Source organism: Oppia nitens, unplaced genomic scaffold, assembly GCF_028296485.1.
Source record: "Oppia nitens isolate AA-2021 unplaced genomic scaffold, nextdenovo-longstitch-racon4-pilon3 scaffold1_pilon_pilon_pilon, whole genome shotgun sequence".
Classification (NCBI taxonomy): domain Eukaryota; kingdom Metazoa; phylum Arthropoda; class Arachnida; order Sarcoptiformes; family Oppiidae; genus Oppia; species Oppia nitens.
In genome coordinates, this window is record NW_026533199.1 from 10,644,220 (window position 1) to 10,666,305 (window position 22,086).

The 22,086-nt window shown below is 24.0% G+C and overlaps 4 protein-coding genes across 4 annotated transcripts; 2 read left to right on the forward strand and 2 right to left on the reverse strand.

Moving 5' to 3' along the window:
* Nucleotides 1-1,141: 1,141 nt before the first annotated feature.
* Nucleotides 1,142-4,703, reverse strand: LOC128951382 (transmembrane protease serine 9-like). The gene is made up of 7 exons (XM_054296631.1): nucleotides 4,361-4,703; nucleotides 3,815-4,205; nucleotides 3,532-3,670; nucleotides 2,940-2,956; nucleotides 2,018-2,286; nucleotides 1,539-1,935; nucleotides 1,142-1,309 (listed from the first exon to the last, which is right to left on the reverse strand). The coding sequence occupies exons 1-7, from the start codon at nucleotides 4,618-4,620 to the stop codon at nucleotides 1,157-1,159; spliced, it is 1,626 nt and encodes a 541-aa protein (XP_054152606.1). The 5' UTR covers nucleotides 4,621-4,703; the 3' UTR covers nucleotides 1,142-1,156.
* A 379-nt stretch (nucleotides 4,704-5,082) lies between these two features.
* On the reverse strand, nucleotides 5,083-7,783 carry LOC128951383 (sensory neuron membrane protein 2-like). Its single transcript, XM_054296632.1, has 2 exons — nucleotides 6,331-7,783; nucleotides 5,083-5,090 (listed from the first exon to the last, which is right to left on the reverse strand). Exons 1-2 carry the CDS (start codon nucleotides 7,781-7,783, stop codon nucleotides 5,083-5,085), a joined length of 1,461 nt encoding a protein of 486 aa, XP_054152607.1.
* A 6,248-nt stretch (nucleotides 7,784-14,031) lies between these two features.
* Nucleotides 14,032-15,814, forward strand: LOC128951714 (trypsin alpha-3-like). Its single transcript, XM_054296973.1, has 3 exons — nucleotides 14,032-14,428; nucleotides 14,768-15,176; nucleotides 15,266-15,814. The coding sequence occupies exons 1-3, from the start codon at nucleotides 14,172-14,174 to the stop codon at nucleotides 15,416-15,418; spliced, it is 819 nt and encodes a 272-aa protein (XP_054152948.1). The 5' UTR covers nucleotides 14,032-14,171; the 3' UTR covers nucleotides 15,419-15,814.
* A 2,153-nt stretch (nucleotides 15,815-17,967) lies between these two features.
* Nucleotides 17,968-20,612, forward strand: LOC128951384 (uncharacterized). The gene is made up of 6 exons (XM_054296633.1): nucleotides 17,968-17,978; nucleotides 18,282-18,835; nucleotides 19,139-19,531; nucleotides 19,676-19,775; nucleotides 19,840-20,250; nucleotides 20,488-20,612. The coding sequence occupies exons 1-6, from the start codon at nucleotides 17,968-17,970 to the stop codon at nucleotides 20,561-20,563; spliced, it is 1,545 nt and encodes a 514-aa protein (XP_054152608.1). The 3' UTR covers nucleotides 20,564-20,612.
* The last annotated feature ends 1,474 nt before the right edge of the window (nucleotides 20,613-22,086 follow it).

Genomic DNA, 22,086 nt, shown 5'->3' on the forward strand with positions numbered 1-22,086 from the left:
TAAAATAATTATTATTATATTTATTAAACTTTTAATTTTTGTATTGATCATTATTTTAAACAAATTAAAATTTTGACTGATATAAAAAATATATCATAAGATTTAATTTTAGTCTCATTTTTTGTTAATTAATTATTATTTGAAGATTTTTTAAGACAAAATTTATGATTTTAAAAATTTCATAAAAATGTTTTATTTTAAATATTTTTATTTGAATTATCATACTAATTTTTGATATAATTATTATTGTTAATAAAACATTTGTTGTGTATTATTACAGATAATTTTCATAATAAAAATGATTTATTATTGTAAAAAGTTTATATTTATTAGATTTATTTAAAAAATATTATATTTCACTAATAATAATAATTTAAGTATAAAATGAATTAATATAGCTATATATCTATAAATAAACTATAAAAATAATATTATATTATAATAAAATTTTTACTATATTTTTAATAAATAATTTATTTTTACAGTATTTATATTGTACACGAATTTAATAATATTAAAATATTTCAACTATAGTTTATATTTAGCATTTTAGTTTATATTTTGCAAACATTAATTAAACTTACATTAATTTTTATCCAATAATTGTAGGCAATAGATTAATATATAGTTGAATCATCAAACATTTTTAACAAATTAAACAAATATTTTTTACTATAAATTGTATTAATAAATAATATATAGAATTTTTAAAAACTTTTAGTACATCAAATATATTTATAGATAAATATTATTAGATTTAATTTTTATTTAATTTTTTAAAAAACAAATCTAAATTATATATCAATATATTGTAAAATTTTCTATGATTAATTAGTTAATAGATTCTCTAAAACAAAAGTTTTTTTTTAATTTTAAATAAAATAACATTTAATTTATTGTTTATTTTTAACAAAGCTATTTATTTGTAGTTGAAATACAATACAAATACAATCTGTCAAATTAGTGAACAAATTATAATATATATATAAATTTTTTTAAAAAAATGATTAATATTTTCTTTTATTCTTTTAGTAATTCAAAATTTTTATTATTTAAGTTAACAAATCAAATTTTATACAATATCTTTATTGTATTTTTTATAAAAAAAATTATTCATAATATAAGTTATACATTAATTAATAATCTGATTGAAAATTTATTGTATTCTTTCGTCTAACCACTGCCGGCTATTGGCCACATCGGCATAAGCTGTAGGCCATTCCTCGGTATTAGCCGGACAACCCCTGTAGACCCACGAAACTATACCGACTAGTTTGCCGTCAACAACAAGAGGTCCACCAGAATCACCCTATTTTTGTTAATAACAATATAATAATAATAATAATAATTAACTAATTAACTAATATAAAAAAATATATCTAAATATTTTTTAAGCAATACCAATGGTAGTGTTACACAGTGTGTAACACATATTAATAAATAGATAAATTATTGTTTAGAAAAATATTTAGAAAATAAAATTAACAAAAAATAAAACATTTATAATTATTTTTAAAAAATTTACTAATAAAACCTACATTACAACCACTGGCCGCTCTGTTTGACGCACATATCATACGGGCAGTGACCGTTTGACCGGCCGGTTCCCAAATTTTGTTACATTCTTCGCGCGAAACAATCGCCATTGGTGTGTACTGTAGCTGAACGGGCAGCGAACTAGTACTGCCCGATATCTTACCCCAACCGGTCAGATGAGCGGGCGATCCATGCTGTGGTGGTGTACTGACCAATTCAATAGTGCTGACAGTAGTCGACTGGACAATCGGGTTCTCAAGTGTCAGCACACAGTAGTCATAGTCAATGGTATTGCCATTGTATTGGTCGTGTTGGGCTACCTTGGTCACTTTGTTGGTTACTTTCAATTTGGTTCTGTCCAAACCGTCATACTTGATGGTCAGTTTGTCGGCTGTATAACTATAAATATATATATATTATGTTTAGGACAGGTATGTTTTGGATGTAATGTATCAATAGATAGGTTATTATGTATGTATACCCATCGCAACAGTGGGCGGCCGTAATAACACTGCGTTGACCGACCAATGAACCGCCACATATATGACTCGACCCAAATAGGGACTGGGCGTTCAGCGAGGCCTGAAATGGTGATTGTGTGGCCGATGCCGGTGTACCGCCTACTACACGAGCACCCGGACTGGCCAATGATTTGCGGCCAAATTCGGGCGATATTTCAACAAATGCATTGACCGTAACAGACAAACAAAAGACTAGTATCGACACAGAGCTGACTGTCCTCATTGTCGGCTAATTAAACTAAACTAAAGGTAACTTACAAAATGACAATCATATTTAATTGAACTCTTTTTTATTGTTTTATTTCATTAATAGGTTATAAAATTAGTATTTCATTTTAAATTTATAATTTCACAATTTGATAACCCGGGTAATATAATAATTATTGATGATAAAAAGTTTATATATTTTTGTAAATACAATAAAATATATAATAATGCTTAAAATATAGTACAATTTTTATAACAATTTAAAATTTTTGTAATAATTAAATTTATTGTGTTAACCTAGACTTTATGACGATTATATATAGTAATAATATTTTTATTATTTATGATTTCTATATATTATGATAAGTTAATTAAATTTTAAATACAATTATTAGTTATAAAGTTTGCTACACTTTCTAATGTATTTCTAATAAAAAAAATATAAATTATCTTTTATTAGTTATTATTTTGCAGAGAGTCTTAAACAGCGGCGGCGGCGGAGATAATATTAATTTCAATTATCTGGCCAACAATACGTTGAATTTAAAAATGACCAAGGGCAATATTAAAGATAGTTTTAAATTAAAATAAGATTGTAATTGGTCATTTTTTAAAAATTAATTGTATTATTGAGCAAATAATTGCAGTCGACTATAATTTTTACAATTTTTTAACAGTTGGCTGTATATTATCTGGCCAATCATAGAATTAATTAAAAAATACCTATCATAATCTTATTTAGTTTAAAATTATCTAAAACTTAGCCCTTGGTCAATTAAATGTATTGTTGACCAGATAATTGAAATTAATAGCATCGCCGATATCATCGCAACCGCCGATTTTTAAGACACTGTTTCATACAATTATCATTTGTTATTTTTGTCATCTAAACATAAATAAATATATATATAATTAAAAACAATTTTTTTGTCATTCAAAAGGCAATATAATGTTTATTATTTTAATTTTGATATAAAATTTATATTATTTTTATAAAATAGAAATAAATATTTTTTACAAATATTATTGATAAACATTAATCACAGTTTTGAATGAATCATGCTCAAATTATACAATATAAAAAATAGTAATAATTAATCAAAAATTAAATTTAGAATTTTTGTACTATAGTTAAATTTATAGAAAAAATATATATTATATTTTATTTTCTTATAATAAGTTATAATTTTAAATAATTTAAATATATTTAATTTATAGCCGAATCCTATTAAACATTTTCTGAGTTAAGGTCACACTATCTATTGGCTTTCCAACCATGTCTTGCCATTTGCTACATCAGCATAGACTGTGGGTCGGGTTACTGTATTAGCGGGACAACCACTGGCACCCCACGAAACAATACCCACTTGAACACCACCAGAAACCAATGGGCCACCAGAGTCACCCTAATTATTAATAAACAAGTTTATATTATAATAATTATTTTTAATAATTTTTCGCTCTCTCTCTCTCTCTCTCTCTCTCTCTCTCTCTCTCTCTCTCTCTCTCTCTCTCTCTCTCTCTCTCTCTCTAAAGTATAAATTACTTACATTACAACCGGATCGGGACAAATGTCCAGCACAGACCATTGCTTTGGTGATGTCGTTAACTCCAGTCCAACCTGCCTGACACTTATCAGGGCCAATGATATTCAAATCGGCTTTCTGTAGTGTTTCGGGCAACGATCCCGAACCTGATGTACGTCCCCAACCGGTCAATGTAGCAGCGGTACCATCGCCTGGTGTGGTAGCGGCCAGTTTAACAAATTTAACACCATTTGTTTCGGTGGCACTTGAAGTCAGTGTCAATATACAGTAGTCATTGTCAATGGTATTGGTGTTCCAGTCCTTATGGACACTAAGTGACTTAACAGGACTACCATATGGCAAACTGCTACGTTTATTACCACCCCATCTAACCTCTAACTGAGATGCAGTTTGTCTATGATTTTATTGAATTGTTGTTTAATCATATAAAGTATATAAATAAAAAAAAATTATAAGTTATTTTTATTAGTTATTAGTTTTTTAAAAAATATTATCATGAAATGCTAACTGTGCTCTCACTACGGTATAACTATTACAACTACTACTCACCCGTCGCAACAATGGGCAGCTGTGATGACTTTGTTAGCACTTAATAGTGAACCGCCGCATATGTGGCTCTTACCCAACCATCCCTGTGCCAAAAAGGACACCTGATAGGGAGCATCTTCCAGTTTTGCGTCCTCACCGCCGACCACACGATTGCCCGAAGCGCGTGCGTGCACGTTGTCAACAATTTTGGGTCCAACAGCAATACGTGCGCTCACTACCGACACGTACACCACAACTAATAACAGTGCCAACGATTTCATTGTTGTTTTTTACTATATTGTTAGCCCAACAAACAAACTGACTATTATTATTATGTTTTGGTAATTTTGGCTCAATTTATAGGAAATATTTTTTTTATTAATTATTATTTTTGCATTTGGCTCATCAAATCATATAATTTTATTTAATTACTGATTTTTTTGATGATACAGTCACTAATTTATTTTATTATGACATAGATAATGATATTTTTGTAATGATAAAAGTCTATTTTGTTGTTGTTTAATATAATTATGTTTTTTAGATTTTATTGTTACTTATTTGGCTCCGGGTATATTTGGTAGTAAAGTGCAATTAAATTAATAATAATTAGATTTTAGATAATTTATTTCTATATAATATAATGATATTTTAGTTTATTTGAAAATGTCACTAATATTACCCAATATAAAATATGCTTGTATATAAATTATTGCATAGTATCATATATTTTTATTTATGGATTACCAAGCTGATTGTTTATATTAAGATTTTTATAATATTTGAGACAAATAATATTTTATTTAGCAATTATATTAATATTATATATTATTTTAATTACAATTCAAAATTATTTATCAAATATTATTTAACAAAAACAATAGATAAATATGTTAATAGAAATTTTTCATTTAAAAATTATTTTTTTTCAAAAATAGTATTAGATATACTAATTCAAGTAAATTATTAATAATTAATATTTGTAATATGTATATATTTTTTAATTTCTAATTGAAACAAATTTTATATCATAATTTTTTAATTACATTTATTGTTAAATTTCAAAATAATTAATTAATCAACGATTATTATAGACATGTGAGTATGGTGAAATTATTCTAAAATAAAAGTGTACAATATATTATTTATAATATTTTATTATCGTATATAAAATAAAGCTATCATTTTTATTATTATTATAATTATAAAAATAAATGATAATTTTTATTGATGGTTAATTAAATTAAAAAAATATAATTTTTATTCTAATTATAATAACATATACTATTTAATAAACTTTGATAAATACGGTATATTTAATATATTGATACATAATATTTGAAAAGTGTTGAATCATTAACATTGACATAGTGATACATAAATGATAATTTTAAAATTTTTTATCATTATTTTTTATTTAATAATATTAGTGATATAATAAAAGTAAACTTTATCATAAATAGTGACATAAATCACTAGTTATTTTTTGCAATATAATATTTATTACTTTGAATCATGAATTTATATATACAAGTATATCGTAAATATAGTTTAAAAAACAATCATAAATAATAATATAATATATGAAAAAAATCAATATTTTTTTTTGCTAAAACTTAAGTATTAAAATTTATATATTAATAATATTTTTAATTTTTAATAATGTGAATAAATAATGTAAGGTAAGAAAAACAAATTAGTATTTTTTTAATGTAGAAAACTGTAAATATATTTATAAACTACAAATAAATGCAATTTATTTTAAGTTTTATATATATATATATATAGGAATTATACTATTGATATTAACAGTACTGAATTAGTAATATTTTTTTTTAATTATATTAATATATACAATAATAATCATTTAATATCATAAATATTATTATAAATAATTTACTTGTTGTCCATCAAAGTTAATTATTATTATTCATTATCGACATTATATTTAGTTTTATTGTTATTATTATTATTATGACAACAAAATTTACGTATGGGCACAATTAGCACTAACAATATGCCAACCAATAGACCCAATAGGGCTAATATATCGCAAATCATTGGCACATATTTGACAATTAGTTTGATTTTTTTGGTCATTTCGTCGTTCATTTCGACCCTAATATCGAGCCATAGTTGAGGATAATAGAGCTTCTGATGAACCAACTGTTTGGTAGTATTCATGTTTTCATTGCGTTCAACCAATAGATTCATTTGTATTTTGGCGCTGGCCTTCAATGGTACGGCCAATTGGGGCTCAAAGTCCATATAGAACAGGTGTCGGTGCTTATCGGCTGCCAGACCTCTCAGAAATCGGGTATAACTTCTGTCGGCGTGTAAAAAATGTGGATAACTTAAATAAACCGGTGCACCGTATACGCACTGGGAGACGTCGGCCACACCATTGGCCGGACACTCCATACTTTTTGTTGAATTACCGCAATAGCATCGGTTAATGTCCATTGAATAGTCAAACACTGAACCGTCGGCAACGTATCTTTTGCCATATATTCCTTGATAGTCGATGTCCTCTCTATAGGACAGTCTAAACGAACGACACATATCGCCAATAAATATGTCTATCGGTTGACTCGATTCGGACATCTGGTACGGCGGTCTCAGGTCACCGGCCGTACAATAGTCAAAACGGTCGCAATGCGATAGTTTGCGGAAGTGTCCAATAGTCGTGTTTTTCTTCCATCGGTTCATAAACCCTAGTTTGTCGATATCGGTGCTACCGGTAAACATATTATACTGGCCATCCCAGGCCGTACCGTTACGACCAGTAAAAAACGAAAACTTAGTAAACGGTAGATGCAATCTATCGCCAACCGCTTCGATCAGATTATCAGTCCATCCGTCAAACAGTATTTGTTGGACAGTATGCATCTGATATAGGGAACAGTCCACTAATTTTTTAGGATGTGCCGTATTATCGCAAGCCGTTTGCATCATATAATACATAAACGGATTGTCGGCAAACTCCCGGTGCAGTATATAGCCGGCAACTATTAACGGATAGTTCAAGTGGGCAATCATGTCGTTGATACTGACATTTTTCGATGACCTCTCAGAGTCAAAATGATAGGTCTTTATTTGTTCATAACTAACCGTTCCATTAGTATTGAACGTTATGTTGACTTTCTGGCGCTTTTCCCGATAGACATACGGACCCAACTCCTGGAGGTTCGGGTCTTCACCCAAACCGGCCACTCGGTCCGGGTTTGTTGTGTTGAACATATAGATATAATAGTAGATATCTATGGGTACGTCCCGCCAAAATTCGTAAATCAATGAATCCTCTGATAGTACCAGTGCTCGACGCACCTGCCATCGGATGGCCCGATCGTAGAACAGGTAGAAAACTACAGAAATTATGATCAATAGGATACCGGTTACAGTTAACAGTGTTTTTTTCAAACGTTTTGAACAACAATTACACATTTTTTTTTAAATTTAATAAATATATTATAAATAAAATAAGCAATATTTTTTTTATTACTTATGTAAATTATATGTTCAAAAAAAATTAATAATCTATTTAATTAGTTACTCTATTAAATAAAATTAATAACATTTTTTAAAAAAAAACTTATTTTTTGCAAAATGTTGAAATTAATTTTATAAAATATAAATATCATTCAACCATTTATACAAATGTCAAATAGTGTAGTTAATATATTAATATTAAATGTATACTTAATATATTTTTAATCTATCAGTTAATAGATATGACAAAAAACAGTACTAAATCTATAGAAACAATTGAATTAATTGATTAATATTATTTAATAATATTGTATTTTATTTGGACTCTATCTATATATACAGTATATATTTAAATGTCAAATATCAAAACATATGTACTTAATATTTATTAAATTAGTATTTTTACCTTTAGTAAAGTAAACTAAAAACAAATAAATAAATAGATAAATAATATTTATTAATACACTTTTACTTAATTATATAAGATATATTTAAAATAATTAGTTAATGTAATTTTAATTTTAAAATACCGGTAGGTGTAACAAGTATTTTATTTAATATTATTTATATTTATTGAATTATAAATGTTTATATTTATTTTTAAACAATTTAATTTAGAGTTACTATAAATAAATTTTTAAAATATTTATATTTTATTTTTTAAATAATTATATGTAAACATAAATTATTTCTTTGGTTATTTAATAAAATATTTCATAGAAAATATTTATTTTACCAAAATCCAAAAATAATAATTAACATAAAAAACAATATATGTAAATTACATAATTTGCTATTTTAATAAAATAAAATTTAATGTGATTTTATAAAATATTAACTGTTTATTAGTTTTTAAAAATTTAACAATTTTATGTCTTTGTAATTTAGTTTGTCCTTGTTTAATTTTGAAAATTATTAATATTAATTATTATTTGTCAATAATAGTAAATTTTTATATTAAATTTATATACAATAAAACTATTAAATAGTCTAATATTGATATTATACTGTAATTATAAACTATTATATATTTTTGTCGTAATATATTAATATTATATAGAATTTTTCGATAAATCCGTTTTGCAATCACTTATTCATTTCCTTTTATTTAATAATAAAGTTTACAAAAAATACTATATAAATATATTTATTAATATATTATTGAATACAATTTCAATAACTTTTCAATAATACATAAGTTTATTTTAAAAGTCAATTAAATTATTTTTGTAGTAGTTTTATAAAAATAATAACACAATGAAAACTATATTAAATCACGACAATAATAATAACAATGATCTAAAATGGTTTAAATGCAAAAAGTGGACACTGTTTTCAATTACTTTAGTATCTATTATTTTAACATTGTTAATATTTACCTATCTAGCTCTAATTGTCCAGGTAATTAAATAATTTAATAATATATTTAACAACAAATATATATATTTACAAAAAAAATTATAATACAGTATTTTATTTTAAATTATTTATTATTATTTTTGTTAATATTTTTCAAAATTATAAAACCTAGAACTATTATTTAGGTCTAGTTATTGTTTGCGGTGTTAGTGGACTAATATTACAATCAATTGGTTTGGTTGGCGCCTATCGGGAACACTATTGTCTATCGACAACATTTGCCGTATCGATGGCAATGAGTACCGTTATCTCCGTTATCTATTCAACATCGGATAAAAATCATATTATTTCTGTTATTATCAATTTGTCTGTAACTGTATTAGCATTTTCATATGCAAGTGATTGTCAATTTAGACAAACAGGATATTATGAGTTTGAAAGATTATAGATACAAAAAAAAATAATAATAATAATATCATATTAATAAAATTTGTTTCTAATAATTGATATCATTTATTTTATTTTTTTTAATTATTTTGTAAATATAATCATTACTTATTTAGTAAAGTTAATAACAACTTTAACTAAAATCATAGCATAGATAATTAATTGTAATACTGTATGATTAGTAATTATACTGTAATATGTATTGTTTTTTTTTAATTTATTATTTTTTATAAAATATTTTAATATTTCAATTTAATTTGTAATGAAGTAAATATATTGTTTATATAAACATTGCATATCCTGTAATACTGTATTTTTATTTTAATTAAAACTAAAAATTTAACATATATACGACACCTCATATCAATTGTTAGTAAAATTTAAATATTTTATAATTATGTTTTCTGATATCAACCCTAATGTTAAATAAATTTTATAAAAAATTTTAAAGATAATTTAATTATCTATTTTAATAATTAATTTTTTGTGTATACATTTTGTTGGAAATCTATATTTTTAATTTTTTTTAACCATACATTACAAAATAATTATTCATAGGAAGTTATCTTTATATAAACATAAATACAAAAAAATGTTTATTAAAATATGATACATTATCAATATATTATTCAAATATCAGTATCATTAGTACTATTGCATTATAAAATAATACTTTATATATATTATATATAATATGTAATACAATAAAATCATTTATTATAAATAAAATTTTAATATGTTATGCATATTGAATTTTTTTTGTCAATATCAATACAGTATATAAGAAATAACTTACAATAGTTACAAAACATTATCAAAAAAAAATATTGTATCCCTAATAAGTAACTAAAAGTAAAGTAATTTGTTAATTGTTAATCAATACTATCAATAATATGGATAATAATAATTATAATAAAACAATTGATAAATTTGATTGGTTTGTTTGGAAAAAGTGGTCACAACTAGCAATAATCATATCAATTATTGCTACCATAGTATACGTCTTAATTAAATGTATTGAAACTAGACAGGTAAGTTTACTATTCAAATTTTTAAAAATATATTAAATTTTTAAAATTATAATTTATCCGCTTTTTACCCTAAGCCCTACCATGAGTTCATAATAACCTGTTGTGTTGTTATGGGGATACAGCTAATTGGTTTGTTTGGCACATACTGTCAAAACTATTACCTATCGATGGCTTATGCTGTTTGGCTAACTATATGGACTGTTGTGCTAATTGTCAGCAAATATTATCTGGACATTAATATAGACTTATATATTAGTGCAGTGATTATGAATGTAACGATTACTGGATTGGCCTACTCTTTTGCCATTGATTGCAAAAAGTTGAATCACATTGAAAGCTATAAAGTTTAAAAACAATATCAACTATAAATATTTAAATACAGTAATTTTTACTAATTTAGTCTTATGTTACAGTTTAACTTTAAAAAAACATTTTTAGCAATATAAATTTAATATATGTTTTTGAAATTATATTATTTTCTAATTATAAAATTTTTACAAAGTTGATAAATTTTAATTTTAATGTTTATTAATTATAAGTAAAATTAAGTTATAGTATACTGTATTTGTAGTGAATTATCAATAAATGTTATTTATATAGTAAATTGTTTTTTTTGAATGTCTCCTTAATTTTAGTTATTGTCAATAATATAAGTTATTGAAGTTAATAGCACTTTGATTATACACTTTTTTGATTATAAGTTAGATATTAACTAATATGAATATCTATAAGATTGATAAAAAAATTTGTTTTTGATAACAAACACTAATATGAAATTTAATCAGATTGTTATTGTAATAATAATATTGCATTATGATAAAATACTATTTTTAATATATATATAATAATTATTTTTAATATATATAATAATTATTTTTATTTTAATAAGAATTTCAATTTGTAATATTAAATATCATTTTTTTAAAAACTGTATAACTTTTGTTTATATTATTAAATAATTTATAATAAAATATTCTACAATAATACTACAAATATTTTAAATAATTAATTTATATTATTTAACACAATACTAATATTTTATATCTTAAGTGTAAATACTATTTAGTTAATCACCTTATTATCGTTATTATCATCAATATGTTAATAATAAATATGTATTGAAAATAATACATAACAAAATATATAATTGTTTATTATTTCCAGGAAATAACTTAATATAGTATGTATTTTAATATTAATATTTATTTCTAGAAATATTTTATAGAATTTACTAATATATAAATTTATAAACAGTAACTTTGTTTTAAATATAATCATTGTTGTGTTGTCTGTAATAATTTTTATCACTTGTCCCATGTTTTTAATAAATGTTTTTTAACTTTTTATTTTTTAATTTTTCTATCCATTCAATAGTGACGTTCTATACCTAACAAAATTATAAAATAAAATTAGAATTATTAATATAAAAATTATATAACTTTTTATCTATAAATATCTACTCTAGTTAATTTTTGTAATAATTAGTTTGTTAAAATATAATAAGTTATAATATGAATAGTTATATTAATAATAATAATAATATTGACTTAAAATGGTTTGTTTCGAAAAAGTGGACACAATTAACACTTAATTTATTTATTGATGTTTTTCTATTATTTAATTTACTAATAATTATTAAAAATAACCAGGTAAAATATATAATTATTAATTAATTTATGCCAATAAAAAAAACATTGTACATAATATTAATATATTTAGTACAATAATGTTTGGCCAATTGCTACTTGTTTAGTATCGGTTGCGCAATTAATTGGTTTTATTGGCACATATCGACAAAACTATTATCTATCGATGATATATGCTGTTTGGGTAACTGTGTGGACAGTTATCTATATTATATTCACAATGATCCTGGTCAAATATATTCACAATTTTATTATACCGTTGTGTGTATTATTGTTGAGTACGGCAGTGTCCAACTCATTTGCCAGTGATTGTAATAAATTAAGACAATTATCATTACAATTATCAACAACAACGACTGTTTTAGAAGTTAATTATATAAATCATAATATATTGTAACAATTATAATGTAAATAAAAAAATGTTTTTATATTTTTTCAAATTTTTTAAAAATTCAAAATTCATTTTTTTATAGTAAAATTTATCTATTTAAACAATACAAACATTATTTTTTCAATATAAAACATATTGTTTTTTTTATTTTATCTCTATAATATAAATTTTATTTATATTAGAATTGTTCAGTACTTAAATTATAAAAATTTTCAAACATTTTACTATATTAGTAATTTTTTTTAGAAAAACAATTATTAATATTTTGTATACTAGTTTAATTAAATTTTTATAAATAACATAACAATGGGCAGCTATGATGACTTTGTTTTTACTTAATATACCTAACCTGTAACCTAAGTATAAATAACAACATTTACTTAAGAGACATATGTGGCTCTTACCCAACCATCCCTGTGCCAAAAAGGACACCTCATAGGAAGTGTCAGCTAGTGTTGCTTCCACACTGTTGGCTACTGACAAACTAACCAAAATATTTTTTTTAATTGTTTTGTTTTATATAAAATGGTTTAATATATGTCCTTATTATCAGTCAAATCTACCTGGGCAATGGGTTGGACAAATTTGTTGGTACATTTATTATGCTATTTTTATATACGGTATTAGTCTACTTATTTGCAATTGATAGCAAACAACTAGCACTACAGTCTAACAACAACACCAACAACAATATTAGTTTAACTAATAAAATATAATGTATCCAGGATCAATAACAAAAGTTTTTAAGTATATATGTTGTCAACATTTATTTGATCTTTAATTATAATAATAATTACAATAATAACTAAATGATTACTATTTTGACAATTGTTTTATTTTTTATTTTGTTTTTTTATAAAGCTAAATATTAAAATTGTATTAATTATATATTAATAGTTTATCACTTTTAATGATTATAATGTAGTAACAAGTTTACAGAATATAACGTATAAATATTAATCTATATTTTTAAAATAACTTTGAACTTAAGTTAATAACATTAAAATTATTTTTTTTACTATTATAAAACTTAATGACATCAATAAAAATGAAATTAATTTTATTATTTCATTTCTTTAGAAAAAAATAATTTTTTAATTGTATATTATTAACAAATAAAACTATATTTGATATAATTTAATCAATTTTTTTACATTAAAACTTGTTATTTTACAACAAGGATTTTACATTATTATTATAATTATTGGTGCAATGTAACTGTTACAATTTTTATAGTAACATCAAGTCAATAAAAAAATTAAATTTAATAACAATTAAACTGGGTGTAATTAAAATATAAATAAATAAATCTAATAGCCATATATAAACAGGTGCATCAATTACTTTTAGGTGTGTGTGTGTGTATACATAAAATTGGTGTTTATATTTTAGAATAGATCCAAAATTTACCTAGATTATTAATTTTTTTTAATATACAGTAGATTTGTATTTAAAAATCAATTACACTAATGAAATTAGTTGTATCAGTGTTAGCCCTGTTGGTGGCCAATGGCTGCCATTGCACACCACTGGCAAATGAATCGCCGATAGCTGTGCGTCGGGTGGCCAATGGTGGTCGTATTGTAGGCGGTGTACCGGCCACTGAGGGTCAGGCGCCGTTTCAAATATCGCTAGTCATGAGCGGCTGGTTTGGCGACAGTCACATATGCGGCGGTTCACTGGCCGGCAAACAGTCGGCCATTACGGCTGCACATTGTACTGATGGGTAAACTATTATTTATTTATTTATTTATATAATCTAATTGTATTTATTATACTATTAATAATTGTAATTTTTATTAGTTAGCTAGCTAATTAAACTATTGTATAATAAATATTAATGTACAGTATTATTATTATTATTAATAATTACTAAATATTTAAATAAATATTTAACTAAATATTTAAATAAATATTTAACTAAATATTATTAATTATATAATTATTTTTTTCATATAATTTTATTTTTAGTCAATATTTAAATACTTTTTATTTATCATTAAATAAATACAAATATAATAAAAACTCTATAAATAAATATTTATAAGGAATTTTTTATTTGAAGCTCAAGTGCCGGTGATTTGAAAGTAAAATACGGTGGACTCGACAGAACCAAACTATCGGTATCCCAGACCGTCAAAGAGATCCGACAGCACGAGTCGTACAACAAACCCGTACAGTTTGACAACGACTATAGTGTACTGATATTGAATCAGCCGATACAGACAACCGATAAAATCAAAACTATTGAATTGGTTGATTCGGAACCCACCGATGGCTTGGAAGCACATTTGACCGGTTGGGGTAACACTATAGGCGGTAGCAGTTCAGCGCCTGTGGGCCTACAATTTGCCATATTTCAGATACTGAGACCAGGATCATGTCAGGCACGTTATGAAGAGTCCTATCCGGGACAGATCGAGGTGTCGGCTAATATGATATGTGCCGAAAATCCGGCAGCTTCTGGATGTAATGTAAGTACTGTACTACTTTGTGTGTGTGTGTGTGTGTGGGGGGCAAAAATTGGTAATTACTAATACTGTATTAAATACATTGACTGTAGGGTGACTCGGGTGGACCGTTGGTTGTGAATGGCAAACTGGCCGGTATTGTTTCGTGGGGTATCCGTAACTGTCCGGCTGATACTACCAAAACGCCAACTGCCTATGCAAACGTGGCCGCTGGACGCACCTGGTTATTGAGCAAAATTCAATAAGATCGTTTATTATAATAATAATAATAAACATTTATCATATAATAATAATAATAAAATGTTTTTAGCTATTGCATAGGTAGGGTCTGAAATAACGGAAAAACGTGAAAAAAATTGTTTTTACTGATTTTCAGACCCTGTCTATTGCTGTAGAGAATGAAAAAGAGAAAAAAACAACAAAAACAACATTTTTTGTTTTTTTTTACTTTTTTTCAAACCCTACTTATTGTTTTTTGACAATACAATATTTTTTTTTTATAAATTAATTTAGATATAATTTTGATTGATCAAAAAATTGTGCCCAAATAAATATGGCAATGTTATCTATATTTTATTATTTTAAAATGTAAAATGTTATTATTATTATTATTATTATAAAATAAAGTTTGAGCATCTAATATATAATTTTACAAATAAATTATATATAATATATATTGTAGTAATAAAATAATTATTTTAAGATAATAATTATCAACAAGATAAAAAACATTTTTTAATTGATTTTAATTAAGAAAATATTATAAATAATTATATTGAAGTAGTAAAATATATTCATATAATATATGTATAAGTATTCTTTATATAAACATATAATTTAAATTAAAATATTTATAATTTTTATAGAAATATATTTACATTTTTAATTAATTCTAGTAAATTATAAGTAACAAAAAATACACATTATTATTTAATATATATTAAATATAAAACTTTCACACAAAATTTATTGCATTTAATATACATCAAAAAAATATATTAATTATTTATATAAATATTTTTAAAAAAAATCATTGACTAACAATTTATTTAAACCAATTTTATAGTCAGTACTTTTTTATATATAAAAAAAGTTATGCACAAATTAAAATAATTTTATAATAATTAATTTTTTTTTTAAAAGTTTAAATATATTAAAACTCGCTCATGATAAACCGAAATACACCGAACTGGTACAGGGAGTACATAATTAGGCCGGTCTTGAAACAGGCATCAAATAGGGTGTCATCTGTACGGACCACCAAACTTGAGCACATTATGATGACTGCCAACAGTACGGCAATGGTTGTCAATTTGAACATAATTTTTTATTTTAATAACTAATTAAATTTATTATTATAATAATATTAATAATATGATACGTGTATTATTATTATTAATTTATATATTTATTTATTTTATACACAAAATATTTAGTTGTTATTATAATACAGTAAATTTAAATAAATACAAAAAAAATTATTTATTGTATATATTTATTTCATTATTTTTATTAAGTGGTTAATTATCTTTTTTTTTGTTAGTGTTAACTATAGTAAAAAAAAATTTAAAAATCACAATTTAATAAAATGTCTTCAAAATTTTTACTATACTATAATATATTGTCTGATATTTTAATGACAAGACATTTTTTTAATATATATATTTATATATATTTTTTTTATTAATTATTGATAATGCTATAATTAATTGTAATACAATATAAACAAATTAATTTTTATGACTCATTAATGTATTGCATTATTAATGTATAAATTAATTAATAAGACATGGATTTCATTTTTACATACAGTATATTAATAATATGTATTTATTGACGGGATGTGGCAGTCATTGAAAGGAAATCAATTAATTTGCATTATTTCTATGAATTTAATATTATTAGTTAACTATGAGCTTATGTAAAATAGTTATGATTTTTTTGGTAATATATTAAAAAATGTTAATATTGATTAAATATACAAAAAATATTGTATAAATACTAGTATTTTATATGATTATTTATACCAAACATATTCAATAAATTTTTTCTATAATGTATGCTTAAAAATAATTAGGTCATTGAATTTTTAGACATTTTAATTTGAATTTAAAATTAGTTATAACTTAAAATTCTCAAAACTAAATGATTACTAATTATATTTTTGGTATTAAATGATTTAATATAATAAAGCTTAATATTATTATTATATTTTAGTTGAAAAATATGATTTGCAAAAATAAATAACGTTAATTTGAAATATACAAATTATATAAGGAATTTAATAATTTGTTTTTTTAAATTATTAATATACTGTATATATATAATATAGTATATTTAAAAATGTATATTTATGTAAATTTACTTATGGGTACTAATTGCTATTAATTATAATCGAAATTGTTGGCATTATATAATGTTAATATTATCTTATAACTTTAATGATTAGTAATTTAGTGTTTTATATTTAATATAAAACTTAATTAACTACAAACATATACTGTATTATTATCAAAATTATAACACATTTATAAATAATAGTTAAAGTTGTAAATTAATAATGCTTGATAAATTATTGCTAATTTAGATGATTAAAATTCATTAAATGTATTTTACTTATAAATTAATAATGAAATAATTTTTAGTCGATTTATATATTATAAAATTCAATGTTGAGTTCAATAAATGTTATAACATTTTCATTTGAAGGTTATGGCAATTAAATAATATGTTTAATAATTTTTTTTAAACTTAAAATTCAATTTTGAAGATTAATGTCATCGCAAGGATAGGTATGCCCGACACGTATGAAAGAAATATCAATAGATTAATATTTTTAAATGTTATATTTGAAAAAAGCTATATTAGTTTTATCACATTTTTCAAAATACAGTATTAACATCAATTTAACTTAAGTTTAAATGTTTTTTCAATAAAGATATTTTGTTATTTATTACATAGTTTTTTTTTGACTAAGTTTTAATAATAATAGTAATTTATTTTTTAGTGTAAAATGAACTATTATATATCTAAAAGATTAAAATATTTAACAGTTTTAATATTATTAATTTATTTATTTTTAGTATCAATATTTGCATTAAATACTAGTAATAATAATAATGAGAGGATTGATAGCAAAATCAATGATAATAGTAGTGATTATTTATTAACTGATGATTACGATAACAGTGAAGATACTAATGATTCAATTGATGACTACAATAACCATAACAATAGTACCAATTATGATGATACCGGTGCCGAGGAAAGTGATTTAATAGGAACGGGCGATGATATTGATAATAATGATGATGAAGAAGATACTGACTATGAAGCCAATGACGAGCCAACTGAATGTTCACCGGCCGATGCCCTGAGAGGTCTAAACATTAGCCGACTATTGCCCGTAGACTACGAAAGTCTAAAACAGGAGCCGAGAGTGAAAATAGTTAAACATTTTAATGAAACGTGGGATCGCTTTTTGAGGGCATTCCGATGGGAACATCAGATCTACGGGTTGAAAGAGTTTCGCGATGTTTATCAATATCTACGGGGAATGGCCTACGAATTGAGTTTCGATATACAACTGGAGCCCCAGTGTATGGCTGCCGTCAGTCGGGTATTGCAAGCGTTGATTCGCGAAGAGATCTGGGCTTTCAAATGTATGACATAATCTGTTTTTTACAAAAATTAATTAATAAGTATTTATTTTAATTATAACAACTTTTATTTATTTTCTAAAAACTTGATATTTATAATACAAGTTAAATATTATTTTTAAAAAAGTAATGTAAAATATAAAATGAAAATATATTGAAATATCAATTATTTTTTATTTTTGTCACAAATATAGTTTAGATTTTTTTTTTTAATTATTGATCTGTTAACAATTTTAGAGTCAAATAATATTAATTATAATTATATTTATAATAAATTTTTAAATAATTATTTTTATTTTTTGACAGTTTTCGACTCACAATCGCATCCCATACCTACCGGTTTTTGGGGCGGTATTATCACAACATTTGGCGAATACGATCAATGTGTGGACATCAAGAGCCCCGCGGAGGAAGAGGACAACAACAACAACAACATGATTGCTGGCCAATACTGTTTGCTTCGGCTAATAATGCCCTATCCTTTAAGGGAAACATACGATCCGACATTTGAGAGCAATGTTTTTGCAACACAATTGAAGAATTTTACCCGAAAATATGGTTTCGGTAATTATGCCGAATTGAATCCCATATTGAAAATTACCGAATACTTGAATATGAGAGACGGAAAGTTTTTCGAGTTCGGGATCTGTATTCCCGATAAATGCAATCCACGGGATATTGAAAACGAGTTTAACCGAAGTAATTGTTTTTATAGTATTATTATTATGAATATTATATTAATAAATTTTTTTAAAATTTTTTTTAATTCAGTTTTCGTTCAAATTTAAAATAAAATACATAAATATATAATATTTAAATTAATAATTAATGTTATTTTTACAGTTTTATATCCATTTTTGCGAATACCTGTTGAGATACCGGAGCGCACCTGTATTATCAAAGATAGACCATTAAATTTGGACAGATATCAGATATTTGCTATGTATGTACTGTATATTTATGTATAAATAAATTATTATTTTTTTCTCTAACAATTTTATAAAAAGTTTTATATTTATCACATCAATCATATTGGTATCATTGGGCACATCATACGAGTTATACCATAAATACCTTAAATGTCGACTACTGTCCAAACAACATACCGTTCCGAAAAACAACAACGACAAACAACTACCGGTACTCAACAACAAACTGTTACTTTGTTTTTCAATGATAACAAATACTAGACAATTATGTGCCAACAAATCAAACACAATAAATCAATTTGCATCCATCAATACAACCAAACTATTGGTATCGGTATGGCTTCTGGCAGCCCATACCTACCTGTTTACAGCCCATTCGTTTGTATTGAAACGGTTCAACGAGTCGGTACCGTTACAATTATTTCATGCCAATCGCTATGTGTTTGTTAGGGCCAAACAATTGGCAATCGACACGTTTATGGTTGCATCGTATGTTAAGATAAAAAAACTTATTGTTTTAATTATTATTACTATTTATTTATTATTAACTATTTTTATTATAATTATTTTGTAGCGGTTTATTTTTGTGCTATCAATTACTAAGCAAACTAGATAAAATTGATAGCCGCAAATTTAGTTATTTGAAATATATAGGAAAACGTTGGCTACAGCTATCGGTGCCCTTGTTTGCCGCTATATTAATGTATTATTTGTTGCCATTGGTAGGCAGTGGTCCCATTTGGCACGAGTGCGACCAATATTTTCAACCGGGCTGTCGGGATACCAGTGTTTTATTATCTAATTTTCTATATTACAGTAATTTCAATATTTTGTTGGGAAAATATTTCTTTAGTATTGTAAGTAATTTTTGCTATTTTTTTTGTTTTTATTATGAATATTATATTTATAAAAAATTAATTAATTACTAATTACATTATTTGATATTTGTTGAATAATGTTGTTTATTTAAATTTTATTATGTATAACAATTAATTTCTCTAATTGTTTTAATTTTTTAATGGTATTTTTTAATAGGAAATATTATTTTTATAAAAAACAGATTTAATTAATTTTAGTAATATTTTCACCAACAAAAAAATAAGAATAGACTATTTGATATATAAATTAATTTTGATTCAAAAAAATTAACTATTATTATTATCCAACCAATTAGTGTGTTCACATTACATGGTTTTTATCGGCAAACTTTCAGCTTAGTCTACTGGCACCTGTACTCATTATAACATTGCACAGACACTCAATGTTTGGCCTAAAACTTTCGGTTGTGGTCATACTGGCCGGACTGTTGCTAATGATATCGCCGTATCTGATCTACGGTGTCAACACCTATTACCAGCTAACACGTCAGCCGTCACTGAAAGAGCTAACATTTTCTGTATTTATGTATCACATGAATACCGGCCAATATGTGTGTTCATTCACAATAGGCATACTGGCCGGCTATGCCATCAAAATGAATCCCAAACTAACGGTTCCCTTTCTTAAAGACAAACTATTACACAGAGGTTTGTCAATATTAGCGGTTGTCATACTTGGACTGACACTCATGTGGAACAACACATTGAGTTTGTTCAACGATTCGCCCCAAACATTGAACGCACTGTTATTTATAAGTGTCGGCCGATGCTTGTGGTCGACATCGATGGCATTCATTTGGTTTGTTTGTTGTACTAAAAAATCAGGTAATTTTTAACAATAAAAATAATAATATTTATCTCATAAAAATTTTTTAGTATTTAATTTTTAATTATTATATATATATATAAAAAATATTTTTATTATTTTTCTAAATATATTATTTTAGTTTCACAAAACATTAATTAATTATAATTAATAGTTTCAATAACAGTTTGCAAAATTTTATTATTAGCCATTAAAGAAATTTATATTTTAACTATATTATACAAACTTTTTGTTAATTAAACAATTTTATTTACTATTAAATATTTTATCAGTACTATTGCGATAAATATTATCAATTAATTAAGATTGACTTTTTAAAAAAGTTTTTTTTAAAAATATTATTTGTTTTCTTCATGGTCTCTATAAATTTATTATTTTATTTTTAATAAATATTATTTTAGTTAATTAATTGACTAAATTATTGTTAGCAATAAAAAAATATTTTATTAAAATAATTTTTTTAAAAATGAAATACAATAATAACTGAGTTATAATTTAATTATTTTTTTAACAGTAGTGTTACGATCAATATTATCTGTAAAATGTTTGCAACCGTTGGCCAAACTTTCATCACTCATATATTTAGTACATTTTGCGGTAATATTTTCGCGCATTTATTCC

Coding starts and splice junctions, on each gene's coding strand:
- LOC128951382 (XM_054296631.1), bottom strand. CDS start 4,620: ATGAAATCGTTGGCACTGTTATTAGTTGTGGTGTACGTGTCGGTAGTG. Junction 4,206..4,360: donor GCTGCCCATTGTTGCGACGG/GTGAGTAGTAGT, acceptor ATAAAATCATAG/ACAAACTGCATCTCAGTTAG. Junction 1,310..1,538: donor GAGCGGCCAGTGGTTGTAAT/GTAGGTTTTATT, acceptor TAACAAAAATAG/GGTGATTCTGGTGGACCTCT.
- LOC128951383 (XM_054296632.1), bottom strand. CDS start 7,783: ATGTGTAATTGTTGTTCAAAACGTTTGAAAAAAACACTGTTAACTGTA.
- LOC128951714 (XM_054296973.1), top strand. CDS start 14,172: ATGAAATTAGTTGTATCAGTGTTAGCCCTGTTGGTGGCCAATGGCTGC. Junction 14,429..14,767: donor GCTGCACATTGTACTGATGG/GTAAACTATTAT, acceptor TTTTATTTGAAG/CTCAAGTGCCGGTGATTTGA. Junction 15,177..15,265: donor CGGCAGCTTCTGGATGTAAT/GTAAGTACTGTA, acceptor CATTGACTGTAG/GGTGACTCGGGTGGACCGTT.
- LOC128951384 (XM_054296633.1), top strand. Junction 18,836..19,138: donor AGAGATCTGGGCTTTCAAAT/GTATGACATAAT, acceptor ATTTTTTGACAG/TTTTCGACTCACAATCGCAT. Junction 20,251..20,487: donor GACACGTTTATGGTTGCATC/GTATGTTAAGAT, acceptor TGCCATTGGTAG/GCAGTGGTCCCATTTGGCAC.